The 20,352-nt window shown below is 40.2% G+C and overlaps 1 protein-coding gene across 1 annotated transcript; it reads left to right on the forward strand.

The window, feature by feature from the left end:
- Nucleotides 1-2,737: 2,737 nt before the first annotated feature.
- LOC122834115 (eukaryotic translation initiation factor 4E type 3-like) lies at nt 2,738-19,699 on the forward strand. The gene is made up of 7 exons (XM_044122240.1): nt 2,738-3,075; nt 14,820-14,892; nt 16,365-16,459; nt 16,597-16,657; nt 16,740-16,806; nt 16,904-17,059; nt 18,425-19,699. Exons 1-7 carry the CDS (start codon nt 2,891-2,893, stop codon nt 18,469-18,471), a joined length of 684 nt encoding a protein of 227 aa, XP_043978175.1. The 5' UTR covers nt 2,738-2,890; the 3' UTR covers nt 18,472-19,699.
- The last annotated feature ends 653 nt before the right edge of the window (nt 19,700-20,352 follow it).

The following is a 20,352-nucleotide window of genomic DNA, read 5'->3' on the forward strand; positions in this document are numbered from 1 at the left end:
TGGCCATGGCAGCCTCATACTCCCGTATGGTCTCTAATAACTCCTGCCACTCCTCTGGGTCCATGATAGATTCTGATGCTCACCTTTCAGCTTGGTCGGGTCCTTCTGTCATGAAGTGGTGTTGTGGTGGTGGTGAGGCAAACGCAGTAGAACCCAGATGAGGTGAGGTGAGGAGTTTAATGATGAAAAATCAACAGAAAATACAGTCCACAGACCTGGCAGCACTGACGAGCGGAAGGCTAAAGCTCACAACAGGTAGCAACAGGTTTTACGAGGACTAGACGTACCTTGACATAAACGGACGAAGCAAGACGTACACTGACTGACACTGACGTAGGACCCGACGAAGACAGACACACACAGGTGACACTAAATACACAAGAGGTAATCAGGGAACGAGACACACCTGGGAACTAATCACGGGGAGACAGGACAACACAGAGACTCAGACACACAAGAAAACTAGAAATAAATACACAGAACACAACAGATATGATCTTTATAGATCCAGGCTTGAGGACAAATGGGTGGCTTTTCTGCCAGGGTGGTAGGAAACCATAACACTCGTGTAACATAATTCAATGGACCAACAAAGATCCCTGTGTAGACAGTCTACATGTGCAGACTGTACAATAAGATTTCAGTGTTTTGAGAGTTTCAGTTCCTGAAAGTCCTCAGCGATAAATCAATTGTAGTGTCGAGTAGGTTTCGAATAAATATAAATGAGCTGATAGCTTTAAAAAATAGAACTTATAGTAGTTTTTGGATCAAATCTCGCTCTCAGCATAAATTCTGTACTCGGAACTAGAGCTGCCATCATGTGACAAAGCTTCACCCACCGCTGCCCTTTAACAGGCTCCATTCAGGCTTCAACGAGAAAATATCTGTTGGGTAAATAAACACACGGAGATTCAGATAATGCGGAAGTTCGAAAACATCACAGATCCGAGACACATGCTGGCATAAGTCAAGGAAACCATTACTTTATGGAATTAAATTATTGCGAACCGTACAGCCGCAGCGGAGCAAAGGTTTCAAAGAATAAGCAACATAACGCGGGGTAAAAGAGAGGAAAACGTGCATAAACAGCATCTGGCATATAACTGTAATTTGATTTTATGCAGTGTTTTTTTTTTTGTTTTTTTTTTTGTTTTTTTTTTTTTTTTAGAAACAACTCTTCTGCAGAACCATCATAAGAAAACTAGAGACGGAAGATATTGCTATAAGACGATGATTCACTCCGAGAAAGAAAAATATGTTTTGCTTTGGGCAAAGTGATCGTGAAGTCTCGTCTTGTGTAGTTATTATCCTTCTGCTGTTCCACTCTCATTGATATTAGTTCAATTCTCATTTTTCATATATTCTATTGCACAAAATCTTGATTTTCGGGCATTAGGGTGGAGTAATAGTCAATCACCACATTGCGTACATTTGTATGCTGATTAATTTTGTCCAAATAAGAACAAGTTACGGTATATGCTAATGAACAGAAGACATAGCACAGGCAAAACAAAAGCAAAAATGATGCCTTTACTGAGTGAATTTAAGGACCTCTAGTGGACAAATCGTATCAAGATAGGCTATTTGGAAAATTCTCTGTTTTGGTTATGGTTTCAAAACAATAACTGCAGTTTGAGAAGTTCATTGAATTATATGATGCATTTAATGCCTTAAGTGGTTTTAATGCAGTAGAGCTTTATGTATCTTATTACACCCTCCCAACTACATTATTGTTTTCCTTCTGTGTCTATCTTAGATGATACATAGCTGAACTTTACAGAAAATACAACAGGTTATTGTTTCTATCAAGCAAGTCAATCACACTGACTGACTTTTGAAGATGTTTATTCTGTAGTTCCGCAGTGTTGACTCACAAGGACAATTATTCTGGGTATATATAATTTTATATAATAATTCTGGGTGTATACAATTCTGGATATGTAATGATCATATACACATATATATGTATATATATATATGATTTTTGTCCAAAGTGGTAAGAATCTGGGAAGTTATCAAGATCTTATTGCCATTAAAATAACTTACCGTAAGTAAAGTCAAACCCTCTGATATATCAAACAAGGATAAATAAAAACACACAAATCCTGGAAGAAGGAACATAGCTTTAATCCTCTCTGTATTGGACTCTCTTGCTACTTAATACAATGTAATGAATTAGAATATGCTTTATCGGGAGTTGTTAGATTACTGGTACCTTTTGAAAATGTCAATCTTTAAGGTAGTACTAAATATAATTTTTATTACATTTCTACATGATAAAATGTTTTTTATTGGGCTCATATTCTAATTCTAATGCCATACTTTCATTATGTAAGCAGAAATTATCATAATTAATATAAATAAAGGCTGGAAAACACTAGTATATGTCTAATCTGTATAATGTGTTTCACTTGTGATATGATTCCTGAAATAAATTCGCTTTTCAATAATGATCTGATTTGAATTGGTTTGTAATGGACTTTGGAGTCAAGCCCAGGGTTCTTATTGCAGCTGCGTCACTGCGCAGTCCTTCCGAAAGTAAAATATTATTCCAAATGTTTGACATACTAGCTCGACGAGTTTTAATGTGCTAGCTTCCTAAGCGATACATGTTGATTCTAAATTAGTGCCAAGAATGAGAAATATCTGACAATATTCATTTGGTAAAAAAAAAAGTGGAAGAGTGAGTCCTTGCTATTTTTATGTAGTCTTTGGGATGGACCAACTGCGACGTTCCTACCCAATGACGTCAAGACGTTCGCAGTTGGTGGGCGGAAAAGCGGTAGTGTGTTTCTGTACTTGCAGATAAAGCTCAACCTAAACCGGTTCGTCTTATCTGGAGGCTTTAACCAGAGCACAAAGCGAAGCCCTCGGTTCGTCTCCAGCGGTAATGGCGGTTCCCGCGGGTCAGACGGATGTCCAGATGGACAGAGGCGCCCTGAGCGACCAGAAAGTGCCCTCTGAGGACAACATTGACATCGACGAGAAAGAGTTGGAAAACATCACAAAGAAACAGCGAGAAGGCGACGCAATGACGCTGCCTCTTCACTCGCCCTGGACCTTTTGGCTCGACAGGTATCATTTAGAGTTTATTCGTCGTGTCTTGGTGTTAGGAGCCCCGGGACAAGGAGGGAAAACAGCAGGCAAGGCCACCGCTTTACAGGCCTCCAGGAGCGAAACGTAGCAGGAGAAATATTCGCCTTTAAGGCTTCTTTGACCATTTTTTAGTTTCCTATCCCAAAACCCCTGTTAGGTTGTGCAACTGAAGCCTTTTACTTTTGTCTTGTCTATAGAAATGGGTCCTACGTAGCCCAGTGGACCTGAAGGGGACCCCGTATTATCCCGTTGTCCATCTGAAGTTATTTTGCGTTATCCAGCAGGGGGACCGGGAAGATTTTGAGCTGAAACAGACATGGTCGTCTTCTATAAATAAAGCCAGTTTTACTCCTTTTTCACTTTGCTAAATCAGTACATATTTTGTTGGAATGCTATGTCCATATAAAGTCATATAAAGACTTACCTTAGCGTGAAAGGCTTTCCTTTTTCCATCCATTTTTTAAGGTCATAGTTACACTTATTGATATTTAGAGCTCATAGGCTAATTGTTGATTGTAGGGATGGATAATATGGACTTAAAATTTTATCATACCTTGTGGTTCTATTGTGATAACAATTTAAATGGCTGACTGCCTGACAGCAATCACATTCCTACAAATACTGCTCTTGAAAAACATTGTTATTTGTAAGAAGGATCTGTTGAACACTTTAATAAAAAGTGTGATTTATATCAACATTAAGAGGAATTTACTGTGACATCGATAAATCAAAATCTTAAAATAAATTTATCACAATAAATGATTATAGGTACGATAAATGCTCACTCTTGCTATATTTGAGTATGTTAATGAAATTTTGAGAGTAGAAGAAGAGTGTCCTGACTTTAGTTCATACCTCTTAGGAAGGACTGAAGTAGATATAGAACAGCATGACATTGATAAAGGATATCACTTTTGAGTAAATGTGCCATGACATAATGGTATTTAGCTATAAACCGGTACTGTTTTGATTTTATTCTTGTAATATGACTTATTCTCCTTATGACACTATTCTTGTGTTATTGTAACGGTTGGAGAAAGGAAGTCAGATCCACATCGAAATCAGGATTCAGGATAACTTTATTTCTGTTCAAAACAAGGACATTTTAAATACTGCAGCTCCTGGGCTCCGGATTCTCCCCAAACACCCTCTCCTCAACGCAGCTTGGCGTGAACTCAGACAGAAATGCATTAAACAAAACTAAAATTCTCTGATTCAATAATAAAATAAATCTACAGTCATACAAAACAATTAAAATAAAACCTAAACAGAAATAATCTACCCTATAATTACAATTTTCCACCATAACATAGAAATATACTAAATAAATTAATTTAAGAAACAACACACACATACCTGTTCAAAACAAGAACATTTTAAATACTGCAGCTCCTGGGCTCCGGATTTTCCCCAAACACCCTAACCAACCGAAAGGAAAAAAATAAAAAAATAACCACGTTGATAAAGAAAACTTGAAGGGTGTCACCAGTGTGGGAGACAAATGCCCAGCATAGTGCTGCGCTAAACATAAATACATATATATGAATTTACAACATATTTTTAGAACGTTTTCAATATTTTAATACACAAATGAAAGACAACTTTGTACACCTACCTCTCCTCAGCGCAGCTTGGCGCGAACTGAGGAGGGCAGCGGGAACACACAGGATATAACGCAAAAACAGGAAGTAAGAAAATAAAAGCTTCCCCACCAAAACAAAATACAATAAAAAAACAAAGGAAAACAAATATCCATAGATGAGGATGGCTTTTTACACACTAGGGTCCAAAAATGAAAGCAAGATAAAACAGAAATAATATATAACAGACATGTCAATTCAAATAAAATTAGTTTTGAGAAGGTTCATCAAGAAAAATAAAATAAATTAATAAAATTAACTCTGCTACATACTCCCCCCTGAACTTCTCAAAACCGTCCCAACATTAATCAAGACTGGACACAGAATAACATTCTTGCCATCGGACAGACAATGACCACACACACTTGAGCGACACTAACGGTCTTCCTCTAGGAAAGGAAAAGCAACATTGGAAAGTTGGCCAGACTCAACAATGCCTGCTTGCTAATGGATTGTGCCGTAAACACAATCTCACAGTCAGTGGCTGTTACTCTCCCATACAGTTTAGCTAATGGGTGTTGACTTATTTACAGAGGTGTAATACTACCATACTCTATTCACAAACAAAAGTTGTTTACTCCTACAAAAATAAACTCCTTGCAAATCCAGAAACTGCATTACGTGTCTGTGTGTTCTTTTGTGCCATGTTTTGTATCAGTCTGTTAACTGGTTTGATTATCCTGCCAGCCCTGGATCTGACAAGACTTACAGCACCAGTTGTTGGAGCTGTTGGCCTACCAGGACTTATGACAACTGCTTCTTCATCAGTTCCTGGCTCGTTATGCGGCAAGTCAGGGCACTTAGCCGTATCACTTCCGATCTCTCCAAAACTCTCAGCATCGTTTGCTCCTGGTTGAAGATTCCTGACACAACTTTCAGCATCCTGGAGGTCTTCAGGATTTGAGGTGGTATTGGCCACCCAATCAGCAGTGCGGTCCAATTCATTACTCTCTGAATACACGAGTGAGACATCCTGGTCACCACCGTTAACAGTACTTGGATCTGGGGTGATGTCAGAGGAAAACACAGACTCTTGCTCTTTGTCCAACTCAAGTGGCAGGAAGTTTGCTGCGAGAAGTAAGTTGCGATGGACTACTTTCTCTTGTCCAGTTGCTGCGTCTTTGATGCGGTAAGTATGGCATCTGGGATCATGAGACACAACAATGTAGATGTTAGAAGACCACTTGTCTGCAAGCTTCCTGCGGCCACGTTCCCCTTTATTAGCCAAGAGTACTTGATCCCCATCAACTATGTCCGTGCCCCTTGTTTTTAGATTGTAGAACTGGGCCTGATGTTGCTGGCTGGAGTAGGCATTAGCCTGAGCAGCAGCTAAAGCCTCTTTAAGGTCCTCTCTGACTCTTTTTGTGTAGCTGTGGTAATCCGTGACTTCATTATCCCTTTCCACATTGTGAAACATGACATCGACTGGGAGTCGAGGAATCCGACCAAACATCAAATAGAAAGGCGCATAACCAGTTGACTCATGGACAGTACAATTGTAAGCAAAAGTCAATGTTTGCAACATCTGTGGCCACATGCACTTATCGCGAGGTGGCAAGGCTCTGATCATATTACCAAGGGTTCTGTTAAACCTCTCGGTCTGGCCGTTGCCCATCGGATGATATGGGGTGGTCCTTGACTTCTTTACCCCTGCCACTTGCAGCAAATCTTGGATCAACTGACTCTCGAAATTTGCCCCCTGATCCGAATGGATTCTTTGAGGGAAACCATAAATACAGAAGTATCTATCCCATAGCTTGCGAGCCACTTGTTTGGCGGTTTGATCCGGGCACTGAAAAGCGTGGGCCATCTTGGTAAAATGGTCGGTTACCACCAACACATCAACGGTTCGACCCCTAGCATCTTCTGCAGACCAGAAGTCGAGGCACACCAACTCCAGAGGGCTTGTAGTTTTTATGCTCTCTAGGGGGGCTCTACCCTCGGGTTCAGGAGTTTTGCTCACAACACAACGTTTGCAGCATTTGACATATTCTCGAACACTGTGCTCCATACCAAGCCAAAAGAATCGTTGCCTGGCTAGGTGTAATGTCCGGTGTTGGCCTTGATGTCCAGCCTCATTGTGAACGCCATGAAGTGCTTGGTCCATCAGAGACAAGGGAGTTACAAACTGGTATCGTTTCTTGCCAGTACTTAGATCTTTACACACCCTATATAGAATGTTGTCAAGCATCCTTAGTTTCTCCCACTGTTTCAAGAGCTTCAAAGCTCTTGGCAGCAAGCCAGATTTTTCTCTCCTGTATGGCCGCCTGCCTCACATGACGAACGGGATGACCTGCGATAGTACGGGGTCATTTTGTTGTGCCTCCTGGAGGGCCTGAAGGGAGAGCATAGGTAGAGGCACCGAACCAGTCGGCACTAGCCCCTCTACGTCTTGAGCCAGCCAAGTCAACACCCTTTGCTCGTGACTGAGGTCCCACTTTGCATGTCCCAGCAGAACTGCAGATACCTCTTCTTCACTCAGCGACTGACGTTCTGGGCGTTGAAGAGACTGGAGGTATTCATCCCCTTGATGGTCGGTACTGACCCGAAAGACCTCCTGAACTGCATCCTGCCTCCCTTGTTGTGATTCTTCCAATAAAGCTTCATATGACTCAGTCACCAGCCTTTGGGAGACTTTGTTCTTGATGAATGGTTGTCTGCTCAAAGCGTCAGCAACTACATTTTTACTTCCAGGTATGTATTTGATGCTGAAACTGTAAGGGGACAACTTCGCCACCCATCTTTGCTCACATGCGTCCAGTTTAGGTTTAGTGAGGATATACGTCAAAGGATTGTTATCCGTCCAAACGGTGAATGTGTGTCCTTTGAGCCAATGACTAAACTTATCGCAAACCGACCATTTGAGTGCAAGAAACTCTAATCGGTAGGCAGGGTATTTGCTCTGGGCACGGGTCAGTGCTTTACTAGCAAAAGCGACTGGTCGGGCTTTGCTCTCCCCTTTTTGAACCTGGGATAATACAGCCCCGAGTCCATCAGTGGAGAGGATGAACGGTTTGTTAAAATCAGGATGTGCAAGGACAACAGATTTCAAAAGTGCAGACTTCAGCAGCTCGAATGAGTTTTCCTGTTCCTGCTTCCAGTCACTTGCATGCAGTTTTTTGAATGAAGCGACACCACATGGGTTGCCTTTCCTCCCTCTCGGGGCAGCTGTAAGAGCAAAAAGGGGTTTGGCTAGCTTGGAACAGTCCTGAATGAACTGCTGATAGTACATTACCATGCCCAAGAATGATTTGACTTTCCTTTGAGAGGGTGTCACCCCGTCCTCCATCATAAGGTCTGCAACCGTCATAGATGTTATAGCCCTAACCTTGTCTGGATCAGTCGAGACACCATTACTGTCCACAATGTGTCCGAGGAACTTTACGCTCCTTCTAAGAAACTGACATTTTTTAGGGGCTAACTTTAGCCCATGGTCTCTTAGTCTGCTGAAGACCATCTCCAACCTTTTCAGGGCCTCAGCCTCATTGGATGCATAGACTAGTACATCATCCAAGTAGCAAAGAAGAGTCAGGAAGTTTTGATCTCCAAATATACTCATCATTAGTCGCATAAAGCTGGCTGGACTATTACACAATCCCTGGGGTAGACGGTTGAACTCATAAAGCCCCATGGGTGTTGTGAAGGCCATCAACTTCCTGTCCTCTTCCGCCACAGCAATATTATAGAAGCCGGAGGTGAGATCCATAGCACTGAATATAGTGCTAGCACCCAAGGCTGCGAGACAGTCTGCTTGGTGTGGCAAAGGATGGGCGTCCTTTGTTGTGCGAGCATTTAACTATCGATAATCTACACAGATCCTAAGGTCCCCATTCTTTTTCCACACAAGGACCAGCGGTGATGCCCATTCACTCTTTGACTTGCGGATTATCTCGAGTTCTTCCATCTCTGAGAGCACCTGTCTGAGTTTATGGTAATGCCCAGGTGGCACACGGCGGTATGGGAGCCTGAAGGGTCGGGAGTCAGACAGATGGATCCTGTGAACAACATCCTTTGCTGAGCCACAGTCAAGCTTAGTTTTTGAGAAGACAGCCTCATACTTTCGGACAAGTTGCAACAGCTGGCCCTTCCAATAGTCTGACACCTCACAGGATTCAATGTCCAAACTCTCGAGTCCAAGTTTGACTAAGGACTCTTGATAGTCCGATGAGTGAAAGTCTTCTGCGTCATTAGTCAGTTCACTGTGCATTGCCTGATTTTTTTACCTCAAATGAGTTAGCTTCAGTCAGCTCAGAGGTTTCGTCCAGATCCTCTACAGCAATGCAAACCGACACCTGTGCCACCTTTGTATTGCGTCTCAGAGTTACTGGCTGACTTGAAGTATTTAGGACTCTGACTGGAACCAATCTCTCACCGTTCATAGTGGCAATGGATCTACAAACCATTATGTCATTCTTATGAGTCATTGCTTTGGCTGGTTCTATCAAGACAGCACTGCCTTCAGAACAGGATGAGGCTGCCGGCAACTTGCTCCAGACTAAATGTTCCTGCCTGGGCAGAAGAGTAACAGCCTGCATTAACTTAGCTGTCCCAATAACATTAGGGATAGTTTCTCCATTCCATCTCTTAATGCCAGAGAGCATGTTGAGGAATTGCATTACTTCAGGTGCTTCTTCTGAATCAGGCTTACTCAGAACCTGCCAGAACTGTTTAGATTGTTTAAACTGCTTAAGGAGGTACTTGATAACATTTGTTCCTAGAATAATTTCATCTTGCTGCCCAGGAACAACCAGTGCAGGGACCCTGAAAGTGCAGCCATACACTTTCATCTTTAGGTCATAAATGCATTTAGGCTTAACTTTCATCCCACCACAACCAACAAGCGTAATGTCAGGGCAAACATCTCTGGACATGGAGACTGAATCTGAACGAATCAACATCTGTTCAGCTCCTTCACTGATAGTACATGTCATTGAACCAGTGTCAAGCAGGGCTTTCAATGACACTTCATCCTCCACCTCAGCATCTGTATAGAACAGACTGTCAGCTTTGTCAAGCCTATTTATATTCTGGAATAGAACAGTGGTGTTAGGCGGGAAGGAATTTACGCACTCAGAATATATGGTCTGTACATCGTCTTCAAGTTTGAGGGTTTTGTCTTTCCCACTCACACTATCCCCTCCCTCATGTGAGTGTATTAGTTTCCCTGATGTGGTGAGGTGTTGCCTGGTCGATTTGAGGATCCCTTGGGACAGTCCCTTTTTTGATGCCCAATCTCTAAGCATTCCAGACATCTTTTCTCCCTCATACAATGTGTACGTGTGGAATGTGAGGTCTGTCTGCAGACCCTGCAGGGGGAACCATGGCTGAATGGAACAGTCTCTGGTCGGACAACAGAAGGACTAGGCTGGCTTGTACGCTCTAGTACTCTTTCTAGCATGCTAAGTACTCTCTCCAAAGCATTTGACTCTGAAACAACAGCTGTACTTGGTTTAACAGGGTCAGAGAGCTTGGCTGTGTTTACATTAGTGTACTCTGCGTTATTTTCTAGGGGTTCACTGGCCGTTGCAGCAGCAGCTACACGAAGAGCATGTGTATTGGGCAGGATTGTGGTTGTTTTTTTAGATTGGTACTCCCTCTGATGCTCATCAATAGCTTCTTGCACATCAGCCAGGGACCATTTGCTTGTGGGCTTGCATTTAAAGACACTAGCAAGGTTGGGGTCTGGGCAATTTCTGACAAACATCATGGCAATTTCTGAGTCCATGTTGTCCATTTTACCCCCCTGGGACTTTGGACGCCTGTCTGCCACTTCTGCAGCAGTGTTTAACCTGATCCAATAGTCAACAGGTGTTTCCTTAGCTTTCGGCTGGGTGGCGTAGAAATCGGCCAAAGGGAGACACGAGCCGGGAGTATCACTGAAGTAGCGCCTCAGAATATTGTATATCGCCTCTGGTGCTACTGGGGTGTTGCCGGTAGAGCTACTCTTCAGGCCCACTTTGACAATACTTTTAGCTTTGCCACAGAGATGGTTTAAAACTTCCTCTGCTTGTTCACAAGGTGGGAGGTCTCGTTTCTGTAAGTACACTTCAACTGTGTCTATCCACTCATGAATGGAGTACTTGTCTGTGCCATCACCACGAAACATGGATGGGTCCTTAATATCAGGTCTGACTATCAGACTTATTTTGGAGGTGTCAGCAGTTGCTGTGAATGATTCAGCTCTAGATGATTTATTGGGAAGAGCCTGTGAGCTAAGAGCTGGCTGGCAGGCTAGGAGCCGGCTAGCTATGGATTCACCGATTTGACTTCCTAATTCTCCAATAAGTTCACGTAACTGATGTGTAGTGGTGTGCTCACTGGGATCAATGGGTGTCGAATACAATGGTTCATGTCTGTCTCTACCATCATCCGATGCAAACTGCATTTTAGAGGTAGCTCCTGGAGTGTCATTAACAAAGGTTTTCTCTAGGCTAAGTAAACCTCTCCCTCTTCCAACAGGGGATGGAAATACATCATAGGTTTGTTTATTTTCCTCTGCCATAGTATATAAAACAAAACACAGAAAACAATCTTACTATAAAAACGTCCCTTAAAAAAAGTAAATATACAGGAGGCAGTAGATACTTCTTTTTCTTTTTGCTCAGAAACAGTTACATACAGTTACCGAATAGCAACCAACATGGAGCCTGACAGAACCCACTTGTCCACCAACTTGAGCCTTCGACCTTCCAAGCACACGGCAGAACCTCGGTGATCGGCAGCGGCTGATCGAAGGATCCGGGTCACGGCACCAGATGTAACGGTTGGAGAAAAGAAGTCAGATCCACATCGAAATCAGGATTCAGGATAACTTTATTTCAGTTCAAAACAAGGACATTTTAAATACAGCAGCTCCTGGGCTCCGGATTCTCCCCAAACACCCTCTCCTCAGCGCAGCTTGGCGCGAACTGACAGAAATGCATTAAACAAAACTAAAATTCTCTGATTCAATAATAAAATAAATCTACAGTCATACAAAACAATTAAAATAAAACCTAAACAGAAATAATCTGCCCTATAATTACAATTTTCCACCATAACATAGAAATATACTAAATAAATTAATTTAAGAAACAACACACACATACCTGTTCAAAACAAGGACATTTTAAATACAGCAGCTCCTGGGCTCCGGATTCTCCCCAAACACCCTAACCAACCGAAAGGAAAAAAATAAATAAATAAAAAAATAACCACGTTGATAAAGAAAACTTGAAGGGTGTCACCAATGTGGGAGACAAATGCCCAGCATAGTGCTGAGCTAAACATAAATACATATATATGAATTTACAACATATTTTTAGAACGTTTTCAATATTTTAATACACAAATGAAAGACAACTTTGTACACCTACCTCGCCTCAGCGCAGATTGGCGCGAACTTAGGAGGGCAGCGGGAACACACAGGATATAACGCAAAAACAGGAAGTAAGAAAATAAAAGCTTCCCCACCAAAACAAAATACAATAAAAAAACAAAGGAAAACAAATATCCATAGATGAGGATGGCTTTTTACACACTAGGGTCCAAAAATGAAAGCAAGATAAAACAGAAATAATATATAACAGACATGTCAATTCAGATAAAATTCGTTTTGAGAAGGTTCATCAAGAAAAATAAAATAAATTAATAAAATTAACTCTGCTACATTATCACAACTTTATTCTTGTGTTGCTACTAGGCCTGTTGCAATAAGCAGTAAATCAATTGATGGCATGATAAATTAGAACAAGCTCAATAATTTCCAATTGCATGATTTATTGTTTTTCTCTTTACTCTCTTTCTACCAAAGATTTAGTGAGAAAAGTCTTCAGTCTGTTGCTTCAAACTCAACTAACCCTTTTCTGAAGGATAGTTTTGTTTACAGAGACTTCATAATTCAATTGATGTGTTTTGGTTATTTATTTTGGATGTTTAAAATATCTTCCAGTTCATGTGTTGATGTTCATTAGAATGAAGTGAGAATGTGTTCTTGCATTACTATGCCATTTCTATTAAATCACTTGGAAAAGGGCTCAAAACAAAGACAATTTATTGCAATAACTTCTGGGACAATTAATTATCCAAAAATGTGTTATTGTGTTAGGCCTCCTTCTTACAACATTATTCTCATAATTAAAAAGAAAATAAACAGAATTTTAACAGGCTGGTCTAAATTTGCTGTCATATTCAAGGAGAGTTTAGGTTAATTATTTGTACTAAATCTATAAAATTGAGACAAAAAAGTAAGGATTGTTGATAATAAATCTCCATAAACATTTTGAACAGCTCTTTTTTTTTCTAAGAAAAAAAAACAAAAAACCTTGAACCTTTGTTTCTGCTAGTGCTAACTTTTTAAAAAGTAATTTTTTATGCTAAAGTGAAAACAGTGGAAAGGATGCTGTTGACTGTTGTATACACTCAGCGACCAATAGGTGCACCTGTCCAAATGTTCATTAACGCAAATGTTGATTCAGCCAATCACATGGCAGCAACTCAATGCATTTAGGCGTGTAGACATGGCCAAGACGGTCTGCCGCAGTTGAAACTGAGCATCAGAATGAGGAAGAAAGTTGATTTAAGAGACTCTGAATGTGGCATGGCTGTTTGTGCCAGATGGGCTGGTCTGAGTATTTTACAAACTGCTGAAACGGTTCATGCACAATCATCTTTAGGGTTTACAGATAATGGTCCAAAAAAGAGAAAATATCCAGTGAGTGGCACTTCTGAGGGCACAAATGCCTTGTTGATGCCAGAGGTCAGAGGAGAATGGCCAGACGGGTTTGAGCTGATAGAACAGCAACAGTAGCTCAAATAATCACAACTGAGGTATGCAGAAAAAGATCTTTGAATGCACAACACATCAAACCTTGAGGAGGGCGAGCTACAGCAGCAGAAGACCACACCGGGTGCCACTCCTGTCAGCTACAGGAAACTGAGGCTACAATTCACAAAGGCTCACCAAAAATTGACAATAGAAGATTAGAAAATTCACATGCCTGTTCTGATGAGTCTGGATTTCTGCTGCAACATTTGTATGGTAGGATCAGAATTTGGCATCGGTAACATTAAAAGGATGGATCCATCCTGCCTTGTATCAGTGGTTCAGACTGGTGGTGGTAAAATGGTTTTTGGGGATATTTTCCTGGCATTTTTTGGGTCCATAGTACTAATTGAGCATCGTGTCAATGCCACCTCAGTATTGTTGCTGACCATGTCCATCTGTGTACCCATCTTCTGATGGCTACTACCAGCAGGATAACATGCCGTATCATAAATCATGTGAATCATCTCAGACTGGTTTCTTGAACACAACGATGAGCTCACTGAACTCAATGGCCTCCACAGTCACCAGATCTCAATCCAACAGAACCCCTTTGGAATGTGGTGGAATGAGAGATTGGAATCATGGATGTGCAGCTGACAAATCTGGAGCAACTGTGTGATGCTGTCATGACAATATGGAGCAGAGTCTCTCAGGAATGTTTCCAGTACCTTGTTGAATCTATGCCACAATGGTTTGAGGCAAAAAGGGGGTCCAACCCGGTGTTAGCAAGGCCTACCTAATAAAGTGAGCGAGTGTATATTGCAGTCCTTCAGGGTTCTGTATACAGACTTGTTCTGATTTTACTTTTTTTCACATTAGTTGAGTGGAGAAAGCAGCCACCCATCATTAGCAGCCTTTAAACCAGATGGACTTAAGGAGTTTGCTTAAGCAGTCAATGTTATTAGAAAATGTATCTAAATCTCTGACCTGAAACTATTTTCTTCCTCTCAACACATATTTCAGAATTAAGAACTGTGGGGTCAGAACATCAAATTGGAGACTGTTAGTCTTCTATTTCCTCTGGTTAGTCTATTACTGTCCCCAGAAAAAAATCTAGTTAAATTCAGCAGCAATACTCTCAAACTGACCAACCATTGCAATTGTTTTAATTTCTCTGCACTGGTGTTTTTAGAATTCAAAGATTCCAGACTATATTTACTCCTGAGCATATTACTGATTATCTATAGACATCCTGGGTTGCAGAAAGAACACTTCTCTCCTTCTCTGTTCCTCTATTGAAAGAGATTTATTTTATTTTTTTGTCCTTGTCGTTCCAGGTCATTACCGGGGACGACAGCTGCAGAGTGTGAATCCAACCTTAAGAAGATCTACACTGTGCAAACTGTTCAGGTGAGACTTAAAGAACTCAGTCCTCTAAAGAGGAAAGAGATCAGGAGCACAACTGGACTGACTGACTCGTTTAGGAAGAGACTCCCTGATGGGAGGGACTGACCAGTCCCCCAGCATGCTGGACTGCAGTCAGCTGACTGGACGAGATGATGGGTGATTGTGCTACTTGTCGGTAGTCATTGAGACTGCTAATGTTCTTTATTTGCGGAGGGATGATGGTGGAGGACCTTAAGCATGGTGGCGTGGAGCACTAGTCGAGGGACTAGTTATAGATGCTGGTAAAAAAATCAAAAAACCCATTTTCACAGTGTGTGAAAATGGCTCAATTTACCAAAAGTTACCAAAACACGAGACAGAAACTTCCGTAGCATCAACAGCTCCGCCGTAGACCCCCACTATGAAGCCAGGAGAGAGAAAAAACACATGGATGGACATGTTGGGTTTTTCCTGTTGTGACATTGCCCAGGTTTGGCTTTGTTGAACAAAGTTGAGCAGAAGCTGCAGTCAGATAATGGAGTGTGATTTTTAAAGCTGTATTTGCACACAACCAACTCAACTGGAATGTGAGGTTCCAGGAAGGCCCGCTTCATATTGAAATCAAGCTTGACAAATTGTGGAAAACTCAGCACCTAACAGCTGGGCTCGCCTTTGATATTTATGTGTGGAGAAACAAACAGCTTGTGACATACTTTCATACGTGTAGTGTGTGCTGCTAGCTGGCTTCACATTGATATGCTCTGATTATATATGTACAGAATCACTGGAAACTAAACTTTATGGAAATTTCAAATGCGCAGTTTTATGACAAACAAATCAGACTTTACCCTCTTTACCTGCAATAATCATAAAATTTGTTACTTGCAGACATGACATTTAATTTAAAGCTTTATTGAGAAGACTTCAGCGACAATGTTTTCAGTTTTTTGCTTAAAGTTTAATTGGTTCCTAGAAAAAAAAAATAACACGAAGAATTCAGACTTTTCATTTTAGGAAAAAAAATTCAGTGGTCCTAATCCTCTTCTGCAGGACGTTTCATTGCACTTGGTCTTTGCATGAGTTTATTACCATGATCTAAAAGTTAGGATTTCAGATTTGCTAAAAATATTTATTTATACATATCATTCAGTTTAATATATATAGAGAGTATAATGACCATTGCTTCCCCCTCCCCCACCTGTTACTATGCACTGCGAGCCAGCTGGCAGCAGTGAAGATTACGGTATTTTTTTGATACTTCTGGCTCTGAAAGTCTAAAAATCTTAAACATGTTTGTCATATTTAGAGATTGTTAAAGACTCTGAAGTGTAGAAACAGCCACAGGGCATATGGATGGAAAAATGTGATTCTGTGACATTAAGACAAAGTTTGTCCAGCAGAGTGTGCTGCTGTACAAGTCACAAGATCAGAGTTTGACTATGAAAAATCCAGAACTGATATTAATTTATTGATTTCATTTGGTTTTATGCTTGAAGATGTTCTGGGGTGTGTATAACAACATCCCTCCTGTCACCGCCCTGCCTTTGAGATGTAGCTACCACTTAATGCGCGGTGAAAGGAGGCCATTATGGTGAGTCACATAGTATTAAAGACATCAGCAGCTTCTTACAGTGACTAACTTGTTTTCAATTATGTAAAAATGACATATTTAGCTAAAATTGCATTCTCTCAGTTGGGATTTTTGACTTTGATCTTCTACACCACCAGGGAGGAAGAAAGCAATGCAAAAGGAGGAGTATGGAAAATGAAAATCCCAAAAGAAAACAGTGTAAGGCCTGCCCCTCGTTTACCTACTTTTGTTCTCCAAAAAGTAATATATTAGTGATGAGTTTCTCTGCTTTATGTCTCAGTCTACAGTTTGGAAAGAGTTGTTACTTGCTACTATCGGGGAGCAGTTTGCAGATTACTGCACATCAGGTACAGTAGGATAATTTAATAAATAAAAACAAGATGAAAGATATTTATTTTTGATCCTTTGCGAACAGTTTTCCTGTTTTCCTCTTCCATTTTTCAGATGATGAGATTGTCGGCGTCAGTGTTAGTGTTCGAGATCGGGAGGATGTTGTACAAATATGGAACAGAGATGCAACGCTTGCCGACAAAGCGAGTATTTTGGGGAAAGTCTATGAGCTGCTCCCGTATATATCATTTAAAGCAGTTTTTTATAAGCGTAAGTGTGTGTGTATATATATATATATATATATGTATTGTAAATGTATATGCTTATATTTATACAAGTAATTTTTTTCCCTTCAAGTTGTGCGAAAAATGCGTTGGTAAATAAAATTGTTAAAAGGCTTGCCTAGCTAATTCGCTATCATTCAACAGTCCTTCAAATCAAATCCTTGGTTTGTGCACATAGTCTTCGCTAAATGAAAGCTTATTCTGATGACGGCTTTGCAATGATCCTTAAATATTTGTTTCTATGAAAAGAGGTGCTGTCACACTGTGAGAGGAAGAGCCGTTTGTATAGCACAGCTCTGCCAATAAACAGGAGTTCACAATAATTTCAAAACTTAAGATAAAATTATGATTAAGTTGACATTTTAAACTGTCTTTAACATCGTATGTTAGTATACAGGCATAGTTATAATTAGCATAAAATTTAGATTTTTTCATTTTTACCTTCTCAACAAACAGTGTTTTAAAGAAACTAACCAAGCAGAATGCGATGTGTAAGTCAAAATGAATCCAAAACAAAAAGGGTTGTTAGCCTGATTTCAAAAATAAAACAATATTGTACATTTTTTAATTTAATCATCAACAAGAAGAGAGTATAGCTCACTCTTTTATTTTGCCCTTCTTAATATGAGGTTGTGCTTTGGTCTGTTCTTTAGTAAATGTAACTGGTTGTTGTGTTTTACTATAAAACAACATTAAAAACATGACTGATAATGAATGTTACATAGTGTAGTGTACAATTTCAAGTTTTAATAAAATATTTTTTTGTCAAATGTCTCCCATAAGTGAAACTTGCATCCTAGCACTTTTTAAAAGTGTATCTTAAAATTTTGTCCTATTATGGGCAGATGGGCCACCTGAAATAGTTTTGAGATCTGCAAATGGCCCCAGAGCTGCACTTTCAACACTCTTGCCCTAATTAAAGTGGCAGCCTATGAATGAAAAGTCAACATTCCCCCATAGAAAACTTAATATTGTCCTTCCTCAGTTAATACTGACTGTTCTTCCCTGAGTTTTCTCAGAGTTTTGTCGATCTAACTGTGCTGAATTGTGGTACGTTCAGTGACCAGACAAACATGATTATTTCTCCCCATCATGATTCCTGTTGCTGGCTGACTTTTTACTCCATTGAGACATTGACTGATATTTTTTCTTTTATGTCCTGACACCTAAACCTATACAAATTGTTTAAAAAAAATCCCCTTTAAACGCTGACTCAAGAAGCTTCATCTTTGTTGCTAACATTTTGAAAATCCTGACCTTTTTTAGCACCTGGAACTTCCCACGCCCTTCACGTTGAGTCATCTTTGTCAAGCAGATGTCTAATGAAATGAAATTGCTCTGTCTCTTTCAGCTCATATGGATCATCATGCCTTTGAGGGAGGACGTTCAAGACATTAGATTGTGAAGCACTTTAAATAAAAAACAAAACCCAGAACTCTGTACCTGCCTTCACGGAAGGCAATGTCCGCAACTTAGTTAAGAATAGTATTCTTTTTTTGCTTTCAATGACGAGAGGTTATCAATATATTTTTATATCTTTTAATGACTGCTGCCTTGTTTTAATCATAATATGTGTCCTGAAGCTCTGAAAGGTTCAGAGATTGTAAACTGTGTAAATTTCATTCATAATGCATTAAGTAGTGAGGGTGGCGATTTCCTGTTCTGCTAGAACTGTACTGGGACCACTCGTCATTCCTGGTGCAGACTGCAAGTCACATTCAATATTTTAGAATATTGCTGAAAATTCTAACTTGTTGAATATGATGTTTAGCTGCACCAATTAGTATGTTTTTAACTGTGATTTGCTGCTTTCCCATCATGATTCATTCAGCTTTTTCAGTGCCAAAGCGCTCTTCTGCTGTTTTTAAGATGTTTCTGTTGTTCCTGTATTTTGTTTTTTGTCCGTTTTGGGTTTTATCGTCGCAGATGGAGTGAATGTAATATTTGCTTTCTTAAACAGTGTGAATTTTAAACTGGAAAATGTTGCACATGTTCGTCCACCCATCGTAAAGCCATCGTAAAGGATCAAAGAGAAGTCCAGCATGCATGTGGCCATAATTATTTTTATGGGGGAATAAAATGTGTTGAAAAAGTATCAGGGAATGTTTTAATATTATTTTTTCCCCAAGCTTCAAGATTCAATATTCATTTTAATTGAGCTCTGAAGTGAAGTTACTGATTGTTAGATAATGAGGTAATGCCACACATTCTTCTCCCTTCGCACCTGACGCTACATGTTTCCACTGACGGTAAATCTTCTAGTTTTCTTTCTGCCTTCTAAGTCAGTGATTATGTGTAGGTCATACTGTTCTCATGTTTTAGTGGTTTGAAGGATGGATTATGCTTTATGAAGGCTGAGTGAGTAACTGAGTTTTTATGTAGACTGCTGCGTAGAGGGATAAAAAGAAAACTAAATTGGCTCTCATCCATGCAATATGCATCTCGTTTAACAACATCAAGTTGTTTTTGATTAAGTATATGTTTAAGTTATCTTGCATGTTTTGTCACATCACCTTTGTAGTTAATCTCATGTCAGGTGGATAGTTTTAAAAAGGATCTTTGTTTCCCTCTGTAAAGTCTTTTTGCAGTGACATGGACAGATCAAATAAAATGGAGCTGAAAAATATTTTCTTTGGAGGTTTTCTTCTCACTGAGAACACTGAGCAAAATTATTCTAGTTCCACCTTTTCTGTTTCCTCTGTGACAGAATTAAAAAGTACACATTGTAAACTGTAATACGTAAACTATCTATTTGTACAAGTACATTTTGATTTGCAACATTTAGGATCCAAAACTTTGAAATCAAAAACTTGATGCAATCAGCTAGCCTTCCCTACATAGATCACACTAAGATCAACTGAAATTTACTATTCAGAAATATAATGTGGATAAATTATTTTTCTGGATTTGATACTTATTCGGTTGTTTTGTATAAGCAGGGATTTAATCTGGCTGTAAGACTAACTCATTTCTGGTGAGAGTTGGATCCTGATGACCTTTGTCACCGATTCTGCTAATAACTTTAATGAACAGAATCTGGCACCTGGAACTTTCCATGCCCTTCACGTTGAGTAATCTTTGTCAAGCAGATGTCTAATGTCTGAGCCTTGACTAGAGTCCGTAAAGGCTCAGACAATCTCTGAATCAGATATCTGATTCAGCAACACATTCTCACACCCGACTCGTCATATATTGACGAGTTGGGACGCCGTCTGACCATGCGTCACATATTGACGCGAAGGGTACCCCCTTCGCGTCAATATGTGACGACTTGGGCAG

This window comes from Gambusia affinis, linkage group LG07 (genome assembly GCF_019740435.1).
Source record: "Gambusia affinis linkage group LG07, SWU_Gaff_1.0, whole genome shotgun sequence".
Classification (NCBI taxonomy): domain Eukaryota; kingdom Metazoa; phylum Chordata; class Actinopteri; order Cyprinodontiformes; family Poeciliidae; genus Gambusia; species Gambusia affinis.